Genomic DNA, 18,881 nt, shown 5'->3' with positions numbered 1-18,881 from the left:
AGGTGGCAAAGGCAATGGGAGTCGGGAAAGGCGGAGAACATGGTGTAAATGACGAGGGACAAGCGGAGTGGGGAAGTGGAGATGGATTGCATGGGACACGTGGACGCTAATGGAGGAGGGGGGTTTGCTATAAATAGGAGCCCTGGACCTCTGGCTAAGGGGGCAACACTCAGACACGACAGGCACACTAGTCCAGTGGTCTTGGTCTCATACTCTCAATCCAGTTACCTGGGTTCGATTCCTGTCAGTAGCGTAGTTAGCTATAGCCCACCTTGTGGGCCTTGTCCTTTGTATTTGGGTCGCTGTTCTTGGGCCTGTACCTCGGGCTTCTATACATATCGTGTTGGGCCTAGCGCCCTACCCCCCGTTCTGTACTCTCTGTACTCGGTTTATGGTGGACCCGGTCCTAATAAAACCATCACGTTCATAACGTCATAACTGTACATTCATAACTCCATAATTGTACATTCATAATTTTCGAAGCTCTATGTTCATAATTTTATCACTATATGTTCATAATTGTAAGTTCATAATGTTAGAGCTCTTTGTTCATAATTCAATCAATAACTGTACATTCATAATTCCATAACTGTAGATTCATAATCTCATAACTGTAGATTCATAACTCTATAACTGTAGATTCATAACTCTATAACTGTACATTCATAATCTTCGAAGCTCTATATTCACATTTTTAAAGCTCCATGGTCATAATTTTATCACTATATATGTTCATAATTGTAAGTTTATAATGTTAGAGCTCTGTGTTCATAATTTCATAATTGCATAATTGTATATTCATAACGGCATAACTGTACATTCATAATGGCATAACTGTACATTCATAATCAAAAAAAAAAAATAACGCCGTTAACGCCGTTAACGGCAAAACGCGCGTGAATTTTTTTTTTTTTTTTTTTTTTAACTAAATGACGCGTTTTTTTTAAAAAACGATGTCGTTTTGGGCCCGTGTCCACAATTCATTGTGGACACGGGTCCAGGGCATAATTTGCCGTGGATTTGAGTAGTTGATAACATTAACTTAAAGATGTTTGGTAAATTAGCTGTTAGTTGATAGTTAATTACATGCAATATGACTTTCTAAAAAAAATTGATCGAAAAAACAAGTTTGAACAACCTTTTAAACTTTAACATTTTAGAGCAATAAGTTGTTACAAAAAACTAATTAATTAAACACTTATATTGACTCTTTAACCGAGTCAAATAGCTAATAATGGTCGGACAAATTAAAATTGGTTGATAAGTTAACTATGTTATCTATAATCATAATATATTTTAATTTGCAGTATTACCTGAAACCTGGAAACTTGACTGGTCCAAGAATCACCCAAAAAACATACCCACCACATGTTGGTATGTATTTTTTTTTTTTTTTTCTCACAATTGTCTTTCTTGGAGTATTTTAGGATATCTTGAAAATCCATTCTTGCATGCCGAGACCTGCGTTCATGTGACCATGTGCATGTCAGTTACTAATTAAATAAAATTTTATAAAAATGATTATAAAAAATATCACGTTTACCAGTTTACGGTAAGATAAAAAAATAATAACTAGGAATTATTGAATTTTCGACCACTACCAAAAGTGATTGGGAAAAAGGGGTTTTTTTTTTTCTCTTTTCTCGGCAAAGAATTGCAGTGGAGGAGGTGGTTGGAAATTCTGTCCGCCTATATATACATGGAGGTTGGAATTTCCAACCGGCCAAATCTCTTGGTTTTTTTCCGACCACGTGGGAATAGAGTGGTCGCTCTTCTGACCACTTTTGCGAGTGGTCGGAAATAGTACGTGACCAAAGTTTTTTTCAGATAACCAATGTGGTCAGAAAAGTAGTCGGAATTGGTGTTTCCGACTAAATTAAGGTATTTTTACCATTTTCAGGTGATCAGAAATACCGTGATTTTCAACTGTGATCTCACACTCTGATAATTAATCCTAAATAAAGGCATATAACGTCTACTTAAGAAATAGGTAAATTTAACTTACAGTTTCGATATCAATCTTGAACACGAGGAGTTTCCTCCTCTCTCTACAACTGATCCTATATGCCACCACGATGTGTGCAATCGCCATCAGAAATGAGCATGTAAATAGCGCTACATCTATTGTATAACCCAATCTTTCTTTATTCGAGTCTAAACTTGAACTCCAATAATTTCCAAAAATATACCCAGCTTTCAGTGACAAAAACACCAATGATGAAACCGAACATATGGTCGCAATTCCCAAATATGGTCCCCTTGATAGCCTTGGACCGTCACACAAACTATACACACCTATATTCATATTCATATAATAGCCAAAAAAAGGTATTATATTATCATAATGAAAATAATTTATATAATAAAATAATTGTGATACATTTATAAATACAATTGTTTTACTTGAAAACCTGGCATTGATATCTAAAAATGCACAATAGATTAAATATGTTTGTAGCTCATCTAAGAGCTGAGGTCAATAACTAGGCATCCTCTGACTGGGAATCGAACTTGTGATCCTCAAGGTCACAATGCCCGACCATATTATATATACTTGGAACGTAAAAGTTCATTTGATATGATCGATTGACAGTTTAATTTTTATTTAAAAAAAAAAACTTTTGTAAACAAGCTGGAGTAATACTATGCATTATGTCGATAGGATTAAGTACAATCATGTATATTATTATTTAACTGATTTTCGCCCACTATGCATGGTACCAATAATATGAGATTCCAACATATTATACTTTATACTGTCTCTGCTAAACCTTTTTTTTTTTTTTTTCACAATTTAACATTTAATTAATTACCAATCACAATATTATTACACCACAAAGTATAAAAAAAAAAAAAAAAAAAAAAAAAAAAAAATTACCGCTAAAGTAACTTTATGATTTCTACCATTTTTTTGTTAGGCGAGAACTTACATAGAATGATGGCGGAGCGGACGATGGAAATGAGGGGGATGTCGATGAGGGAGTAGCGGAAATCGTAGTTGCTGAGGTGAGAAGAGAGCGATTTCAGGGAGATGGACGCCGGAGACGACGACGGCGCCGCCGACAGCAGAGCGGAGGGGAGAATGGCGTCGGCGATGAGGAGAAGAACCGGCGCCGATAACAGGAGGAGTGAAACTAACATGGTGGCCAGGAAGAAGAGGGTTTTCATCCATCTTAACACTCTGCAGTTTCTTCTGTCTTCTTTGGAAAATGCCATTTTCTTTTTCTTGATTATTGGTTTTCGATTCTGAAATGGAGACTTTATATGTGTGTGTGTGTGGAGATGTGAATTGAAAGGAGAGATGCATATATATAATTATATATGAAAAGACTCTGAAGTTTGCAGAAGGATGAAGAGGGTGTGGTCAAATGGGGGAAGCTCCCTTTTGGATTTTTTTTTTCTTAAAAGGAAAATGGTCAAAAATCGGGTAGTGACCTGTAATAGGGTTCAATTTTCTCCTGAAGGTAGCCAAAATATTGTATTGTTGAAATTCTAGTGACCTGCTATTAAAGTAAATTATTGTGTGGATCACGGTCCAAAACAACTTCGTTGAATTTTATGATTTAGAAAAATATAATTATGTGTTAGAATAATAAAATTTCGGGATAAAAATAATGTACTTTATGAGTTAGAATAATGTATATTATGAGTTATAAAAATGTATGTTACAGTGGATCACATGAAAAAAATTGCGAGAAACGACGCCGTTTTTTTACCGTGATCCACACAATAACTATTGCCTATTACATATCACTAACTGATTTTTGGACTTCAATGCACTAAATTGATATGTTTATATATGCTTAATTAATTGTAACTTTTAAAAGTTCGTGGACCTAATTAACTTCTTATATATAGTCTAGAGTGTATTTGATCATTTTCTCAAAAAATAATAATCATTGTGTTATTTTATAATTATTTTTTTTTGTCCAAACTTGTAAAAGTAAAAATATAATGACACTTTCCATGTAATTATATGATATAGTTAGTGGACACAATGTTAATTTTAATTCTTAATTAGTACCTTCGTATTTTGGTTTTCTTAATAATTAATTAGCGTTTTCACACTTTCAAAAAAAAAAAAAAATAGCGTTTTCACGTTCCAAAAACGTTTCCTCCAACAAGTTTACGGAAATTTCATAAAACAATTCAAAGTTATTTTCCTAATTTTAAAATACTTTTTCTAAGACCAAGATAAGTATCTTGTGGTTTGATGGTATCTCCATCTTTCTCTTCAGTATAGTTAAAAATAAAATAAAAAATACTTGTATACTAGCTAATAGGCACAATGCATTTTAAGTATTGTAAAATTTTTGGTAAATGAATATATATATTTAAATTTGATATATAAATCAATTTTCAAAATAAAAAGATTTTATCAAACACCCCATAAATTGGCTAGATAATTAGCATTGTTGAGACTTATAAGAAATGTCACTACCAGAAATTATGAAATTTCCGACCATCTGAAAGTGATCTTAAATCAAGTCAAAAGCCTTGTTCCGACCACTTAGTATCCGAAAAAACTTTTATTGCTATTTCCAACCACCTTTTACTTTTAACTTAATTTAAGATTACTTTTAGGTGGTCAGAAATTTCATAATTTTCCGTAGTGTGTTGGACCAAAGATATTGAAACTAATAATAAACATAAAATACAAATAGCCATACCGACCTCCTCAGCTAAAGCTGAAGAAGACAAGTATGGGGACTTTATTATAAAACAAATTGGTGCTATACATATATAGTTAATTGTTTAAATATTTTAAAATTGGTATATATCTAATTATTTTTAAAAAAATGTTTGCCATGATTGTACTCCATGTGGCCACATGCAAAAATATTAGTTTTTGTTTGTTTGTATATTTTACTAGTTTTTAAAGCTTGAAATTAAATAAACATTGGAAAAATAATTTGTTGTATGGTAGGTAAAAACTTGTGTGTGACCGCCTCACGGATTTTTGTATGTGAGACGGGTCATGTCAAGATGAAATGTAATACTTATACTAGCAAATATAATATTAAATCGTGAATAAATTATTTATTACTTATAACTTTATAATAAGGAAAAATGTAATACTTTTACATTTTAGAGTGAATTCCATTTTTGGTCCTACTGTTATAGGGGCTTTTCCAATTTTAGTCCACCATAATTATTTTTGTCACATTGCGTCCACTATTATTAAAAGTGTTCTAATTTTAGTTCATTTTAAGATTTTTCGTGGACTAAAATTGGAACACTTTTAATAATAGTGGATGCAATGTGGCAAAAATAATTATGGTGGACTAAAATTGGAATGACCCCTATAACAGTAGGACCAAAAATGGAATTCATTCTACATTTTAATATAAAAGTATTACATTTTTCATCAAAAGTATTATATTTTCATTATAAATAACAAATACTTGCCAACATTACTTATAAAGGGAAAATATATTACTTTTGATGAAAAAAGTAATACTTTTACATCAAAATATAAAAGTATTACATTTGTCTTGAAAAGTATTAAGTTTTCCTTATAAGTAACAAACACTTTATTCTTAATTAATATACATTTTTAGTATAAATATTACATTTGCATAGTGACCTGACCCGTCTCACAAATAAAGATCTATGAGATGGTCTCACACAAATGTGACTCCTTTTTTGTTTTTTTTTTCCTTTTTTTTTTCTTTTAAACATCATCCATGCATTAATAATTAATTAATTTGGATTTGGTGTTTAGCCGGCGCAACCTCTGCAGATCGATTATTTGGAAGTTTGTTGTTCCTTATTAAACTCGAATTTATTGGTTTTTTTGTTTTTGTCCGGAAAAATGGAATCAAGGGATTAAGAACAAAGACAGAGATGAAAGAGGAGAAAAATTTAGGTGTTTTAGGCTTTTAGCTAAGAATCTATATCAATGTGCACCCAAAAAAAGAATCTATGTTAGTGGGAGCAAATTAAATAAGTTCTTTATTAATTATGATGTTAAAAACATGCAAATTATAAGTATCATATTATCAATGAACCACATATAGAAAATATATATTCAGGTGGTATGCAAGACTTTTCAATCAAAGTTAGTTTTAACTACTGATTAATTCTTCAATGATATTTATAAATAACTCTACTAATATATTTGCAAAATTATTCCTCTACTGCATTGCAGACTTGTTGCATTGTCGGCCTCCCGACCCAAGCTCATTTAGTGAACTCGGTTCATGTTTGAATCAGGGAAACATGTGTTATTGCTCTGTTCTGCTTGCTCTACTCGCTACATTTTACACATGTTATTTTTCGAGTAACATATGAGACATATACAATTGTTAATTTTTTTTTTCAAAAAAAAAAAAAACAAATGAGGAATATTATTGGAATTTGTATGAATTATAGATAATTAAAATGTGTTGAGAGGAGAATATATGCGCCAGATAAGCTTAGCTTCGAAGGGATTTTAAGATTCTATGATACAAATTATTGTACTCAATCATAACGACGACCCAATGATAAGTTGTTGGAATGAATGTATTATAGTGTATATATACGTAATATTCTACGATACAAATTATTTTATTAACGACCCAATGATGATAAGTTGTTGGAATGAATGTATCAGTTTGTGGGCAATTTATATCCTACACCACGGCGCGCGTTGCACTATGCGCCCAGATGCAAAACGACGTCGTTTTAATTTTTTTTTTTTGAAATTTCCCGCCCCAGTGAATGACAGTAGTTTTTTCTTTAAAAAAAAACCCGTTGAAGAAAAAAAAAACCCGTTGTTCAAGAATGTACATAATGTTATACTAGAATACACATAATTGTATACATGAATGTACATAATTATATAACAAAATATACATACTCTTTTTAAAAGATAATACACATAATCTAACATAATACATAATAAACATAAACTTTTAACATAATACACATCAACTATTAACATAATACACACAAATTTTCTGATTCGGATGTACATAATTGTATAAAAAGAATGTACATAATTGTATAAAAAATGTACATAACTGTATGAACCAATACGCATAACTGTATGAACAAATACACATAATTGTGTGAACAAATACACATAATCCCAGCAACTTCCTACCACGCCTCCCAAAACGACCCCAAAACGACGTCGTTTTGGGAGGCGCGTGGCGCACAGTGCTATGTGCGTCGTGGTGTAGGGTATAACGATTGAAGTTTGTGCATATGTATTGGGAATATTTGATACATAGGAGTATAATATGGTTTAGTCAACCTGAGATATTAAAATTTAGTGTCAAAGTATCTGCTAGGTCCTTGTATTATAGTATTTTGTTCAATTTAATTCATGTACTTAAAATTTATTCAATTTAATTCCTGTACTTTAAAATTTAGGACAATCAAGGACAATATTTAATACTGTTTATATTTTCCGTTACGTCTGTTCACGTGGCTATGACATCGCACGCCATGTCAGATATTGTGAGGAGGGGGCATATAATAATTTGATGATGATTATTATTATTTTGAAAATCCAAAAAATTTCAATTAAACTGAAGGAGAGAGTAGCAAATGAATACAGTCAGGAGGGATAAAATTCCAAAAATGAAAGTGAAATTGAGAGCCTATTGATGTCCTTGCTAACGTTTGGGCCATCGTGTTCACTGATCTCTTAATCAAACGACAAACAATAAGATCAAAGCTAGCCATGATGTTATAACATTGATTGACGTACAACATATCATGTGTAAGATAGATCCTTGTTCTTTTCGGATGTCAAGGAAGGAAGGTTGTTTGTTGTTCCACAAGAGTTCGTTTTGTACATGAAGGCAACTTCGATAATGCGGTCCTTGCCAGTGGACTCCATCAAGCGAAATCATGACCCAAGATGTTGCAACCATGTATTTGTTAGATTGACATGGCTTACCAGGACTATGTGGTCTAATGGTACCCGGGTTGGACTTTCATTTGGAAGATTATGAGTTTGAGCCTCAGTGGAGGCACATTGAACAGATATTACAATGTAATAGAGCCAATAACTTTCAAAAAAAAAAAAGATTGACATGGCTTAATTTATCAAGATCAAAAATGGCTTAATTTATCAAGATCAAAAAGAAAATTAATTTTATGTGCTAAATAAACTACCAATTAGTATTGTATAAAAAATATCTAAGATATTTTATTTTTTTTGCTTACAATAACAACTGATTTTTTTTTTGGCCTTTTCCTATTTTATATTACTAAGCGTCTCTGAATGTCTTTTCCTATTTTATATTTTAGTATTTCAGTAGAATAAGAATATTACTTATTTCTTGCACTTATATACCAAGATTAATGAGTAGCTTGGTCACAGTGAATTAACTTTATTATCCAAGAGGTTAAATGGTTTGAACTATAACTTCTAATTTTTTACCATTAAATAATATTAATAATCAAATTATTATATGCCACTTCACAAAATTTGACATGACAATGTCATTGCCACGTAGACAAATTTAACGGAAAAAATAAATAATATTAACTATTGTCCTTAAAGAAGTAGAATAACAATACAATTGTCAATATTCCGATTCGAGTACAATACTATACCTCAAATAAAGAATTTATTTAGACACAATCCTAGAATAGTAGGATTATTGGTACAAAAGTGGTGTCTAGCTCGCATTGTCTTATATGTAACAACGATGGCTCTATTAGGATTTAGCATATATATAGTTAAGCTATAATGAAATATTATATTAGATGCAAATATATAATAATATAAAAAGTAACTGAATATAGTTACAATATTATTCGTCAATGATTTAATAAAATTTTGAGTACAAATACCTATAATTAGAGCAGTAGAGTAAAAATGCAAATGTCGAGATTCATATTCGAGTACAACGCTATTGCTAGAATACTACGAATTTATTTAAATATAATCATGGTTTCTTAACTATAATAAAATTATTAATTTAGTTCTTAACTATTTATTTGACCAATTAAATGTTGAAAATTGGTGAACAAAATGATACACAAAATATATATAAAATATATATTTGTCCCGAAAAAAAAGAATTTAATTTATAGAAAATTAAATTCAATCAATTTTGGTTCAAAACTAAAATTACATATATATACCACGTGTGTGTGTGTATATATATATATATATATATATATATATATATATATATATATATATATATATATAGGGATGCACTCAGGTGCGAATAAGTGCCCAGGAAGGAAATGCGAACGAATCAGCGCGCGACGCGTGTCCAGATCTAATAACTTAAAAAAAACGCGGTGGCATTTTCGTAAATAATCGAACATCGAAGTGCAAGTAAAATCACTTACAAGTGCACCTACTTTCACCTATAAGTGCATGTAAATTTGCCTTGTTAGCATTCACTTTCCGCAAACATTCATGCACCTGGGTGTGCTTATAACTATATGTGCAACTATTTATAACTATAGGTGCAACTACTTATAACTATAGGTGCACCTACTTTCACCTATAAGTGCATGTAATTTTGCCTTGTTAACATTCATTGATCTGAGTTCAGCGGGTAGTAATACCCCTGAAAACCACTCGCAAACATTCATACACCTATATGCAACTACTTATAACTATGTGTGCAACTACTTAGAACTATAGGTGCAACTACTTAGAACTATAGATGCAACTAAGTATTGATGCTCAGTGTAAATTTTTACTTGCACCTATAATACATTTTACATGCACTTGTAATACATTTTACTTGCACTTCGATGTTCAATTATTTACGAAAATGCCACCGCGTTTTTTTTTTAAAATCAGTGTTTCTAATCCATTAGATCTGGACACGTGGACGAACAGAATTCATTCCTATTTCGCGCCTGGGCAATGCATTCGCACCTGAGTGCGATTCTATATATATATATATATATATATATATATATATATATATATATATATATATATATATTAACCAACTAGGGATTTATTTTATCAAAATAATTCCACCACAACTAGTACGAAACTAGTACACGGGACTTAATTTCTACGAAATTAATCCCACCACAACTAGTACGAAACTAGTACAAGGATTTAATCTTTCCGAGATTAATCCCACCACTTGGTCCGAAACCAAGAACAAAATAAAAGCAATAACGGGTTTCTAACCTGAGGTTTTAACCCAACACGAAGAAAGAAGAAGCAGAGGAAGCCTGAGTCGTGTGTACACACTCTCCTTAAAACCGATTCGCCACCTCCCGAGGATGCTAGGATCGTTGTGGCATCAGTCTCCCAAGATAAAACGGACTACGACTTTTGGGTTCGAGCACTCCAACCCAAAGCTCGGCGAACTAGAACACAAGTTCAGCACTCCGATGTTTTACGGAATTATGTTGGCAAACAATTTTCTCTTTGAAACCAAGAATGAGAGTTGAGAGAAAAACAAAATGTTTTGAGACTTTCAAAAATCATATATCAAACATTCTGCCAACATAACAAACTATATGTAGGGAAAGGGGAATTAAGTAGCATTATAATGGTCCTTAACCAACATAAATCCAATTTAATAATTGGATCATAACGTTTGAAAACGGTCGTACTTATTATCGAAATAGTATCAACGGTCATTAACTTAATACCGATTAATTCGTACCGACCACAACGACCCGTTTCAAAATATCTGAGTGACCGAGAAGTCCGTACAAACCCGAAAGGTAAACGAATTGGGACCGGAAACCACACTCGAGTAGTCCACACGCACCGAAACGGTGCAGCACGAAAGGAGCTCACTATAGAACACGAAAGGAGCTCCAATTCTCCATTGTTCAAATTAAGCTATCAAAGCTTAATTACTCAACTTTCGTGTAGCACGAAAGGAGCTCCACTCCAAATTCTCCAAAATAAGCTTTTTCAAAGCTGATCACTTTGTAATGTGCTAGCATCACATTACTTGAATTAAGCTTTCGTGTTTTAAGCTCAAAGCTTAACAAAAGCACATCTCGTGCTTAACGATTCATTAGCATAAAATGCTAATTAACTACTTGCTTAATTATCATTTCGTCATTTGGACTTCTCTCAAATAGGTTCACCTTGAGAATCAATTTCTCATTCACCTATTACCCATTTTGAGCGTATATTATATCTAATTCTTCGTCTCACTACGAAGAACCCGAATCCACTTTGACCCGACCCAAATCGGAAGTGGACCCACATATATTTGCACCACAAAATAATCACTCAAAATGTCATTTTTAGCTAAAAATTCCAACAATCCCCCACATGAATGAAAATTGATTTTCGGGACGAGGAAAAACGACACGAACGTGCTCAACCGTCGATCCCTGCATAGCATAGGTAGATGTTACCCTTTGAACCTTGCCTTGTGAAGATATGTTTACTCTACTGGCTGTGTGGTAGAACTTGATGTCTTTGAACCAACTACCGTTTGTATAGACGATGACATATCCCACACAGGAACCTTCCAACCTTTGTTCTGTTCTCATGGGTGTGCCCGTTTTGGTTGATGTAGCAAAAATAAGATGTGAGCTCGGGTGTTATATCGTCCTCAGGGGATTGGGGGATATGGCACGCAATATGCAATCACAATAAACTAGGCACTAGCATAAGGAAATCAACAAGAAGCTAAGCAAACTACAAGTTTAAGGAAATGATAAGACTAACACATATACACAAAGATAAACACAAAATAAAGAAATAGGACTCAAGCTAGGGAGAATTATCATCTAGATGCATAGCACAACCTAAGGATTGGGGAAAATCACACAACCAAGGAATAGAGGGGATGCACGTAGGAATCCTAGTCTATAAGTCACTCACGTGAGCAAATTAGCTAGGATTAGAACAAGGAATTGCCCCACTCTCGTGGTGAATCAACTCCAAGTTCTTCAAGAACACAAAGCATCTAAAACCCCCAATTTCTCCCATTTTCATAGGAAAAATCGGGTTTATGCAAGGAGTGGCTTGGAATCTTGACCCAACTCTCATTGAGGCCAATAATCCTCCAAAACATGTCAATGAATGTTGTACACCAAGCATTAACAAAATACAAACACAAATCCTTCATAAACTCAAGAACCCTAGGTAGGCAAAATCCCCTTTATGCAATAATCACAAATCAAGCATCAAGATATATAATACAACCCTAACTCAAGTCCATAAACTAACTACTCATGATTTAATAGCATAAAGAACACAAAAACACAAGTGTAAAGCATAAACATTGCAAAGGAAAAGAGATAAGGGAAAGAACACTTCTCTAAAGAAATTGATGCTAAATCTTGGAATCCAAATGTTGAATCCTTGAATACAAGCTTGAAATATGGTAAAGAACCTAAATCTACACCTAATCTAACACTAAAATATGAAAAGAAAGAGTAGAAAATAGTTAGGGTTCGAATAGGGTTCAAAAACCATCAAAAAATGAGTGAAAACTCAGTTAAAATAGAGCAGAGACGGAGGGTTTCGACGCGTCGAGAAATTTCTCGACGCGTCGAACATTTACAGTAAGAAAATCGCGACATTCTGCCCAATCTCGACGCGTCGAGCTCTACTCTGCAACAGAACTCCGTTTTGTAGGCTGATTTTGACCCTTTTGTCTTCAGAATTAGGCTTCGATGTCTTCATGAAAGTTGTATCCCTTCGAGTCTTCTTTCCAATGGCGCAAGAATCACTTCATTTGGACATTCCTAGGCCGAGATATGGTCCAAAAACCAAACGGTAGTCAGTTTTGGTTTGTCAGTTTGGAACTTCAACTTCAAGAACAATTTGGACCCCTGTGGCTTCCTTTTTAGACTTTGATGTATTTATAATAATTGTAGCTCTTTGAGTCTTCTTTCCAATGGAACAAGAATCACTTCATTTCAACACTCCTAGGCTGAGATATAGTCAAAATACCGAACAGTTGTCGAAATGAGCGAAAATTGCAATGCATTGATCTTTTGCTCCTCTTTTGTTTTGGTTTGCCCAAATGACCAACACCATTGAAAACACCACTCTTAGGCTCCTTTTGAAGTGTTTTAGCCATCCTCTTAGCTTCTCCTTGGCTCCCATTGACTTCTAATGCATCCAAAACGCTCCATTTGACTCCAATGTCCACCAAAATGCCTGAAAATACTCAACTTTGCTTCCAATGCTTTTCAAACCAAACTCCTTGCAAAATAACACAATTTAGTCCTAATCTCATGGAATTTGGAAGAATATATGAGCAAAATGGCCAAGTGAAAGGGGAGAAAATATAGACAATTAAGCACTTATCATTGGTCATGAGTCACCTTCCTGGTTCTGCGAGAGTTTCTAAAGAATTGAGCCCATCAATTCTCCTTTGAAACGACCCCACTTCTCTCTAACATAGGTGATTCTTTATCGAGTATCCCGCATACTCACACATGTCAACCGACATTCGAATCATTAAAGCATTAACATGCTAGCCTCGTGCGGGAGTCACTGTTCTAACGAGGAATGGTAGGGAGTCTGAGACCCTTACAGTGACACGCTTCGTTCCATAATTTAGTTGTCCCATTGAACCTAGGTGCCAGCTAGGTTGGGTGTCCACTATAGAACTTTTATTCCATGGGCTTCAAACCCATTCCTCGTGCCAACTTCTCAACAACATCTTTGCTCAACCCTTTGGTTAGCGGATCCGCTATATTGTCATTTGACTTCACATAGTCAACCGAGACAACACCCGTTGTGAGTAGTTTTTTAATGGTATTATGTCTTCGACGTATATCTCTAGACTTACCATTATACATATGGCTTTGCACTCTCCCAATTGTTGCTTGATTATCACAATGCACACTAATTGGAGGTACAGGTCTATCCCAACAAGGAATATCCTCCACAAAATGGTGTAGCCATTCAGCCTCTTCACAACATTTGTCTAAGGCTATCAGCTCAGATTCCATCGTGGATCTAGCTATCAAGGTTTGTTTCGAGGATTTCCAAGAAACGACTGCACCGGCTAACGTAAACACATAGCCACTCGTGGACTTAAAGTCCTTCATATCCGATATCCAGTTAGCGTCGCTATACCCTTCAAGTACAGCAGGATATCGTGTATAGTGTAATCCCCAGTCACGAGTATACCTCAAGTATCTCATAACTCTCACTATTGCCTTCCAGTGCGCATCACTGGGTTACTCGTATATCTACTGAGTTTGCTAATCGCAAAGGCAATATCAGACCTGGTACAGCTCATTAGATACATCAAACTTCCAGTAATCCTAGCGTATTCTACTTGAGAGATACACTTTCCGCGATTTTTGGACAGATGAACGTTAGTATCTAATGGAGTCCTAGCCACTTGATAATCATCCTTGTTAAACTTTGCAAGGATTTTATCAACATAATGAGATTGGCTTAACACGAGACCATCAGGTCTTCTCACGATTCTAATCCCAAGGATTAAATCTGCCAAAATCATATCCTTCATGTCAAATCTCGAATTTAACATGTCCTTGATAGATTTGATCATTCGATTGTTACTACCCACGATGAGTATATCATCCACATATAAACAAAGAATGACATAACCGTCTATCGTTTCCTTAACGTAGACACACTTGTCACTTTCGTTTATATTGAACCCATTTGTTAACATCGCATGGTCAAACTTCTCGTGTCACTACTTAGGCGCTTGTTTAAACCATATAACGATTTAACCAATTTACAGACTTTCTTTTCTTGACCCGGAACCGCAAAACCCTCAGGTTGTTCCATATAGATTTCTTCATCTAACTCGCCATTCAAGAAAGCTGTTTTCACATCCATTTGATGTACTTCCAAATTCCGCAGTGCGGCTATGGAAAGTATCATCCTTATGAAATTTATTCTCGTCACGGGAGAATACGTGTCGAAGTAATCAAAGCCCTCGCGTTGCCTGTAACCCTTAATTAAAAGTCTAGCCTTATACTTCTCAATGGAACCATCAGGTTTCAACTTCCGTCTAAAGACCCACTTGGATCCCAAGGGCTTACTACCCGGAGGAAGATCAACCAGTTCCCAAGTGTGATTTTGTAGGATAGAATCCACTTCACTCTTTATAGCCTCTTTCCACATTGGTCCTTCCGTAGAAGTCACAGCTTCTACATACGTTTGAGGCTCGTTTTCTAACAAACATGTCAGAAAATCCGGTTCATTTTCTAGTAAACAAGTTAGAATATGCGTATCACATTCTAACATGTACGTCAGAAAATCTGGACCAAAGAATTTTTCAATCCTAACTCGCTTGCTACGTCTAGCTTCGAGCTCGGGTTCTATTTCAGACCCTCCACTGCCGTTATCCACAGCCTCGTCGAATGTTCGTTTTGACGTACTATGTCCCTCACTGGACCTACACGGAAATACATCTTCAAAGAACGATGCATTCCTTGATTCAATTATCGTGTTCTTATGTACGTCCGGATTATGGGACTCGTGTACTAAGAACCGATACGCACTACTATTATGTGCATAGCCAATGAAGATACAGTTCACTGTCTTAGGACCTATCTTTATTTTCATAGGTGTTGGCACCAAAACTTTGGCAAGACACCCCCACACTTTCAGGTACTGGTAGGAAGGTTTCCTACCGTTCCACAGCTCATAAGGAGTCTTATCGAGCTTCTTGCGGGGAACCTTATTTAAAAGGTAGTTACTTGTCAAAATCGCCTCACTCCACATACTTTGAGGTAGGCCCGAACTTATCAACATTGCATTCATCATCTCTTTCAATGTGCGATTTTTCCGTTCGGCAACACCGTTCGATTGAGGTGCGTAAGGTGTCGTACGCTCGTGTATGATACCTACACTTGCACAGAAGTACCAATAGGTGCTTTGTACTCACCACCTCGATTGCTTCTAACCTTCTTAATCCTCCGATTAAGTTGGTTTTCCACTTCATTCTTATAAAGAATGAATTTATCAACGGCTTCATCTTTGCTCTTAAGCAAAAACACATAGCAGTATCGTGTGATATCGTCGATAAACGTGATAAAATATTTATTACCACCGCGCGATTGTATTGATCTAAAATCACATACATCGCTATGAACCAACTCAAGTGGTTCTGTTTTCCTTTCAATCGATTTAAAAGGAATTTTCGTTTGTTTTGCCTCAACACAATCTCACATTTGTGCTTATCAACTTGAAATGCAGGAATATGGTCCAAATTAATTAATCTACGTATAGAATTAAAATTAACATGACCCAGTCTACCGTGCCACAAACACGAAGACTCAAGTAAGTAGGCTGAACTAATAACGCTTTTATTAATTGCGGTTATTGCATCGAGCTTGAAAAGCCCATCTAGCACATGACCCTTGCCTACGTACATTCCCGATTTCGACAAAACGACTTTATCTGACTCAAACACTAACCGGAAGCCATTCTTGTTCAACAATGAACCAGAAACTAAGTTCTTCCGTAGCTCCGGTACGTACAAGACGTTGTTCAGAGTCAGCTCTTTTCCAAAAGTCATTCTGAGAACTACTTTGCCCATGCCTACCACAACAGACTGAGCAGAGTTTCGCATCCATACCTTCCCACAATTAGTCGTCTCGAAGGTTGTAAACAACTTACGGTTGGAACACATATGTCGAGTCGCACTCGTATCAATGAACCATTCCGTTTGGTTCGAACCAACCAGGTTTACCTCGGTCACCATTGCCGAGAGGATGATTTCGGACTCATTCTGATTGACCCGCATCACGTTAGATTCCGAATAATCATTCTTCCTCTTAAGTGCTTTATAATCAGTCCACTTGTGACCCATAATGCCACAAATGAAGCATCTTCTGTAGAATTGCTTCTTGAAGTCCTTTCTGCCCAAAGGCAACAAATGGATACTAGGTTCCACTTGAAAGGCTTCACTCACGATCGTTCCTTCCTCAACTTGACTTAGGACGATCCCGTAATCCACCATCTTGTATTCAAGTAATCGGGTAACGACAAATATTTTTGCCTTAGAATCATCACTATTATACTTTAGGTCCAAAGATTCCCACAACGAGTCGCACAAACCGTTCAAAACATAGTTTAGGCATAAGAAAACCAAATATTTCCAAATCCTCACTATGCTAACGGTTTGAGCGTTAGACGCATGTTCCTTTCCACTAGGAACCATCTCGGTCAAGAACCATGACCTTCCGAGAATCATTAGGTTGTAAAACATTTTAAGTTGCAACCCTTCGAAATTCAACATCTTGAATTTCCATGGTCTTTCGACCAATCCACAAGGTACCGTCCCATGTACCTTCATCGTAGGGATATACCCTTTGATGCCATCACCGGTCTCGGAACCAAAGTTCACCGGGGTTTCGGAAAGTGCAACTACGTTACCGATCCGACCATTTGAATGTGCACCACGAGCAACATTCACGGTTCCACCACTCGTGGAATTCATCGATTTAATCACCAAAAAAATAATCGGTTTTAAGATTGTTGTAAATTGGTGAACAAAATGATACACAAAATATATATAAAATATTACACAAAATATATATAAAATATATATTTGCCCCGAAAAAGGGAATTTAATTTATAGAAAATTAAATCCAACCAATTTTGGTTCAAAACCAAAATTATATATATATATATATATATATATATATATATATATATATATATATATATATATTAACCAACTAGGGATTTATTTTATCAAAATAATCCCACCACAACTAGTACGAAACTAGTACAAGGATTTAATCTTTCCGAGATTAATCCCACCACTTGGTCCGAAACCAAGAACAAAATAAAAGCAAGAACGGGTTTCAAACCTAAGGTTTTAACCCAACGCGAAGAAAGAAGAAGCAGAGGAAGCCTGAGTCGTGTATACACACACTCTCCTTAAAACCGATTCGCCACCTCCCGAGGGTGCTAGGATCGTTGTGGCGTCAGTCTCCCAGGATAAAACGGACTACGACTTTGGCGTTCGAGCACTCCAACCCAAAGCCCAGCGAACTAGAACACAAGTTCAGCACTCCGATGTTTTACGGAATTATGTTGGCAAACAATTTTCTCTTTGAAACCAAGAATGAGAGTTGAGAGAAAAACAAAATGTTTTGAGACTTTCAAAAATCATATATCAAACATTCTGCCAACATAACAAACTATATGTAGGGAAAGGGGAATTAAGTAGCATTATAATGGCCATTAACCAACATAAATCCAATTTAATAATTGGATCATAACATTTGAAACGGTCGTACTTATTATCGAAATAGTATCAACGGTCATGAACTTAATACGCGATTAATTCGTACCGACCACAACGACCCGTTTCAAAATATCTGAGTGACCGAGAAGTCCGTATAAACCCGAAATGTTAATGAATTGGGACCGAAAACCACACGCGAGTGGTCCACACGCACCGAAACGGTGCATCACGAAAGGAGCTCACTAAAGAACACAAAAGGAGCTCCAATTCTCCAATGTTCAAATTAAGCTATCAAAGCTTAATTACTCAACTTTCGTGTAGCACGAAAGGAGCTCCACTCCAAATTCTCCAAAATAAGCTTTTTCAAATCTTATCACTTTGTAATGTGCTAGCAGCACATTACTTGAATTAAACTGTCGTGTTTTAAGCTCAAAGCTTAACAAAAACACATCTCGTGCTTAACGATTCATTAGCATAAAATGCTAATTAACTACTTGCTTAATTATCCTTTCGTCATTTGGACTTCTCTCAAATAGGTTCACCTTGAGAATCAATTTCTCATTCACCTATTACCCATTTTGAGCGTACATTATATCTAATTTTTCGTCTCACTACGAAGAACCCGAATCCACTTTTACCCGACCCAAATCAGAAGTGGACCTACATATATTTGCACCACAAAATAATCACTCAAAATGCCATTTTTAGCTAAAAATTCCAACATTAAATCCCTCATTTTAAAAAATTTTAACTAATTTAGGACATCTGTTAACTTAGGAT

The 18,881-nt window shown here is 35.2% G+C and overlaps 1 protein-coding gene across 2 annotated transcripts in view; it reads right to left on the bottom strand.

Annotated features, from left to right (window-relative positions):
- LOC109189842 overlaps nt 1-3,216 on the bottom strand; it is a 5,941-nt gene extending 2,725 nt beyond the window's left edge. The window contains exons 1-3 of one of the 2 annotated variants that reach the window (XM_019340467.1): nt 2,931-3,216; nt 2,006-2,295; nt 1,382-1,461 (exon numbers count right to left, since the gene is read on the bottom strand). In XM_019340467.1, coding sequence (XP_019196012.1) covers nt 1,399-1,461; nt 2,006-2,295; nt 2,931-3,216 — 639 coding nt within the window. In that variant the 3' untranslated portion in view covers nt 1,382-1,398. Of the gene's footprint in view, nt 1-1,381; nt 1,462-2,005; nt 2,296-2,930 lie in introns of those variants that run through there. The other variant, XM_019340468.1, reaches the window with a different exon arrangement.
- Nucleotides 3,217-18,881: the final 15,665 nt, after the last annotated feature.

The sequence above is a fragment of the Ipomoea nil genome, unplaced genomic scaffold, assembly GCF_001879475.1.
Source record: "Ipomoea nil cultivar Tokyo-kokei standard unplaced genomic scaffold, Asagao_1.1 scaffold1564, whole genome shotgun sequence".
Taxonomy (NCBI): Eukaryota; Viridiplantae; Streptophyta; class Magnoliopsida; order Solanales; family Convolvulaceae; genus Ipomoea; species Ipomoea nil.
This window is presented reverse-complemented; position numbering and strand designations above follow the sequence as displayed.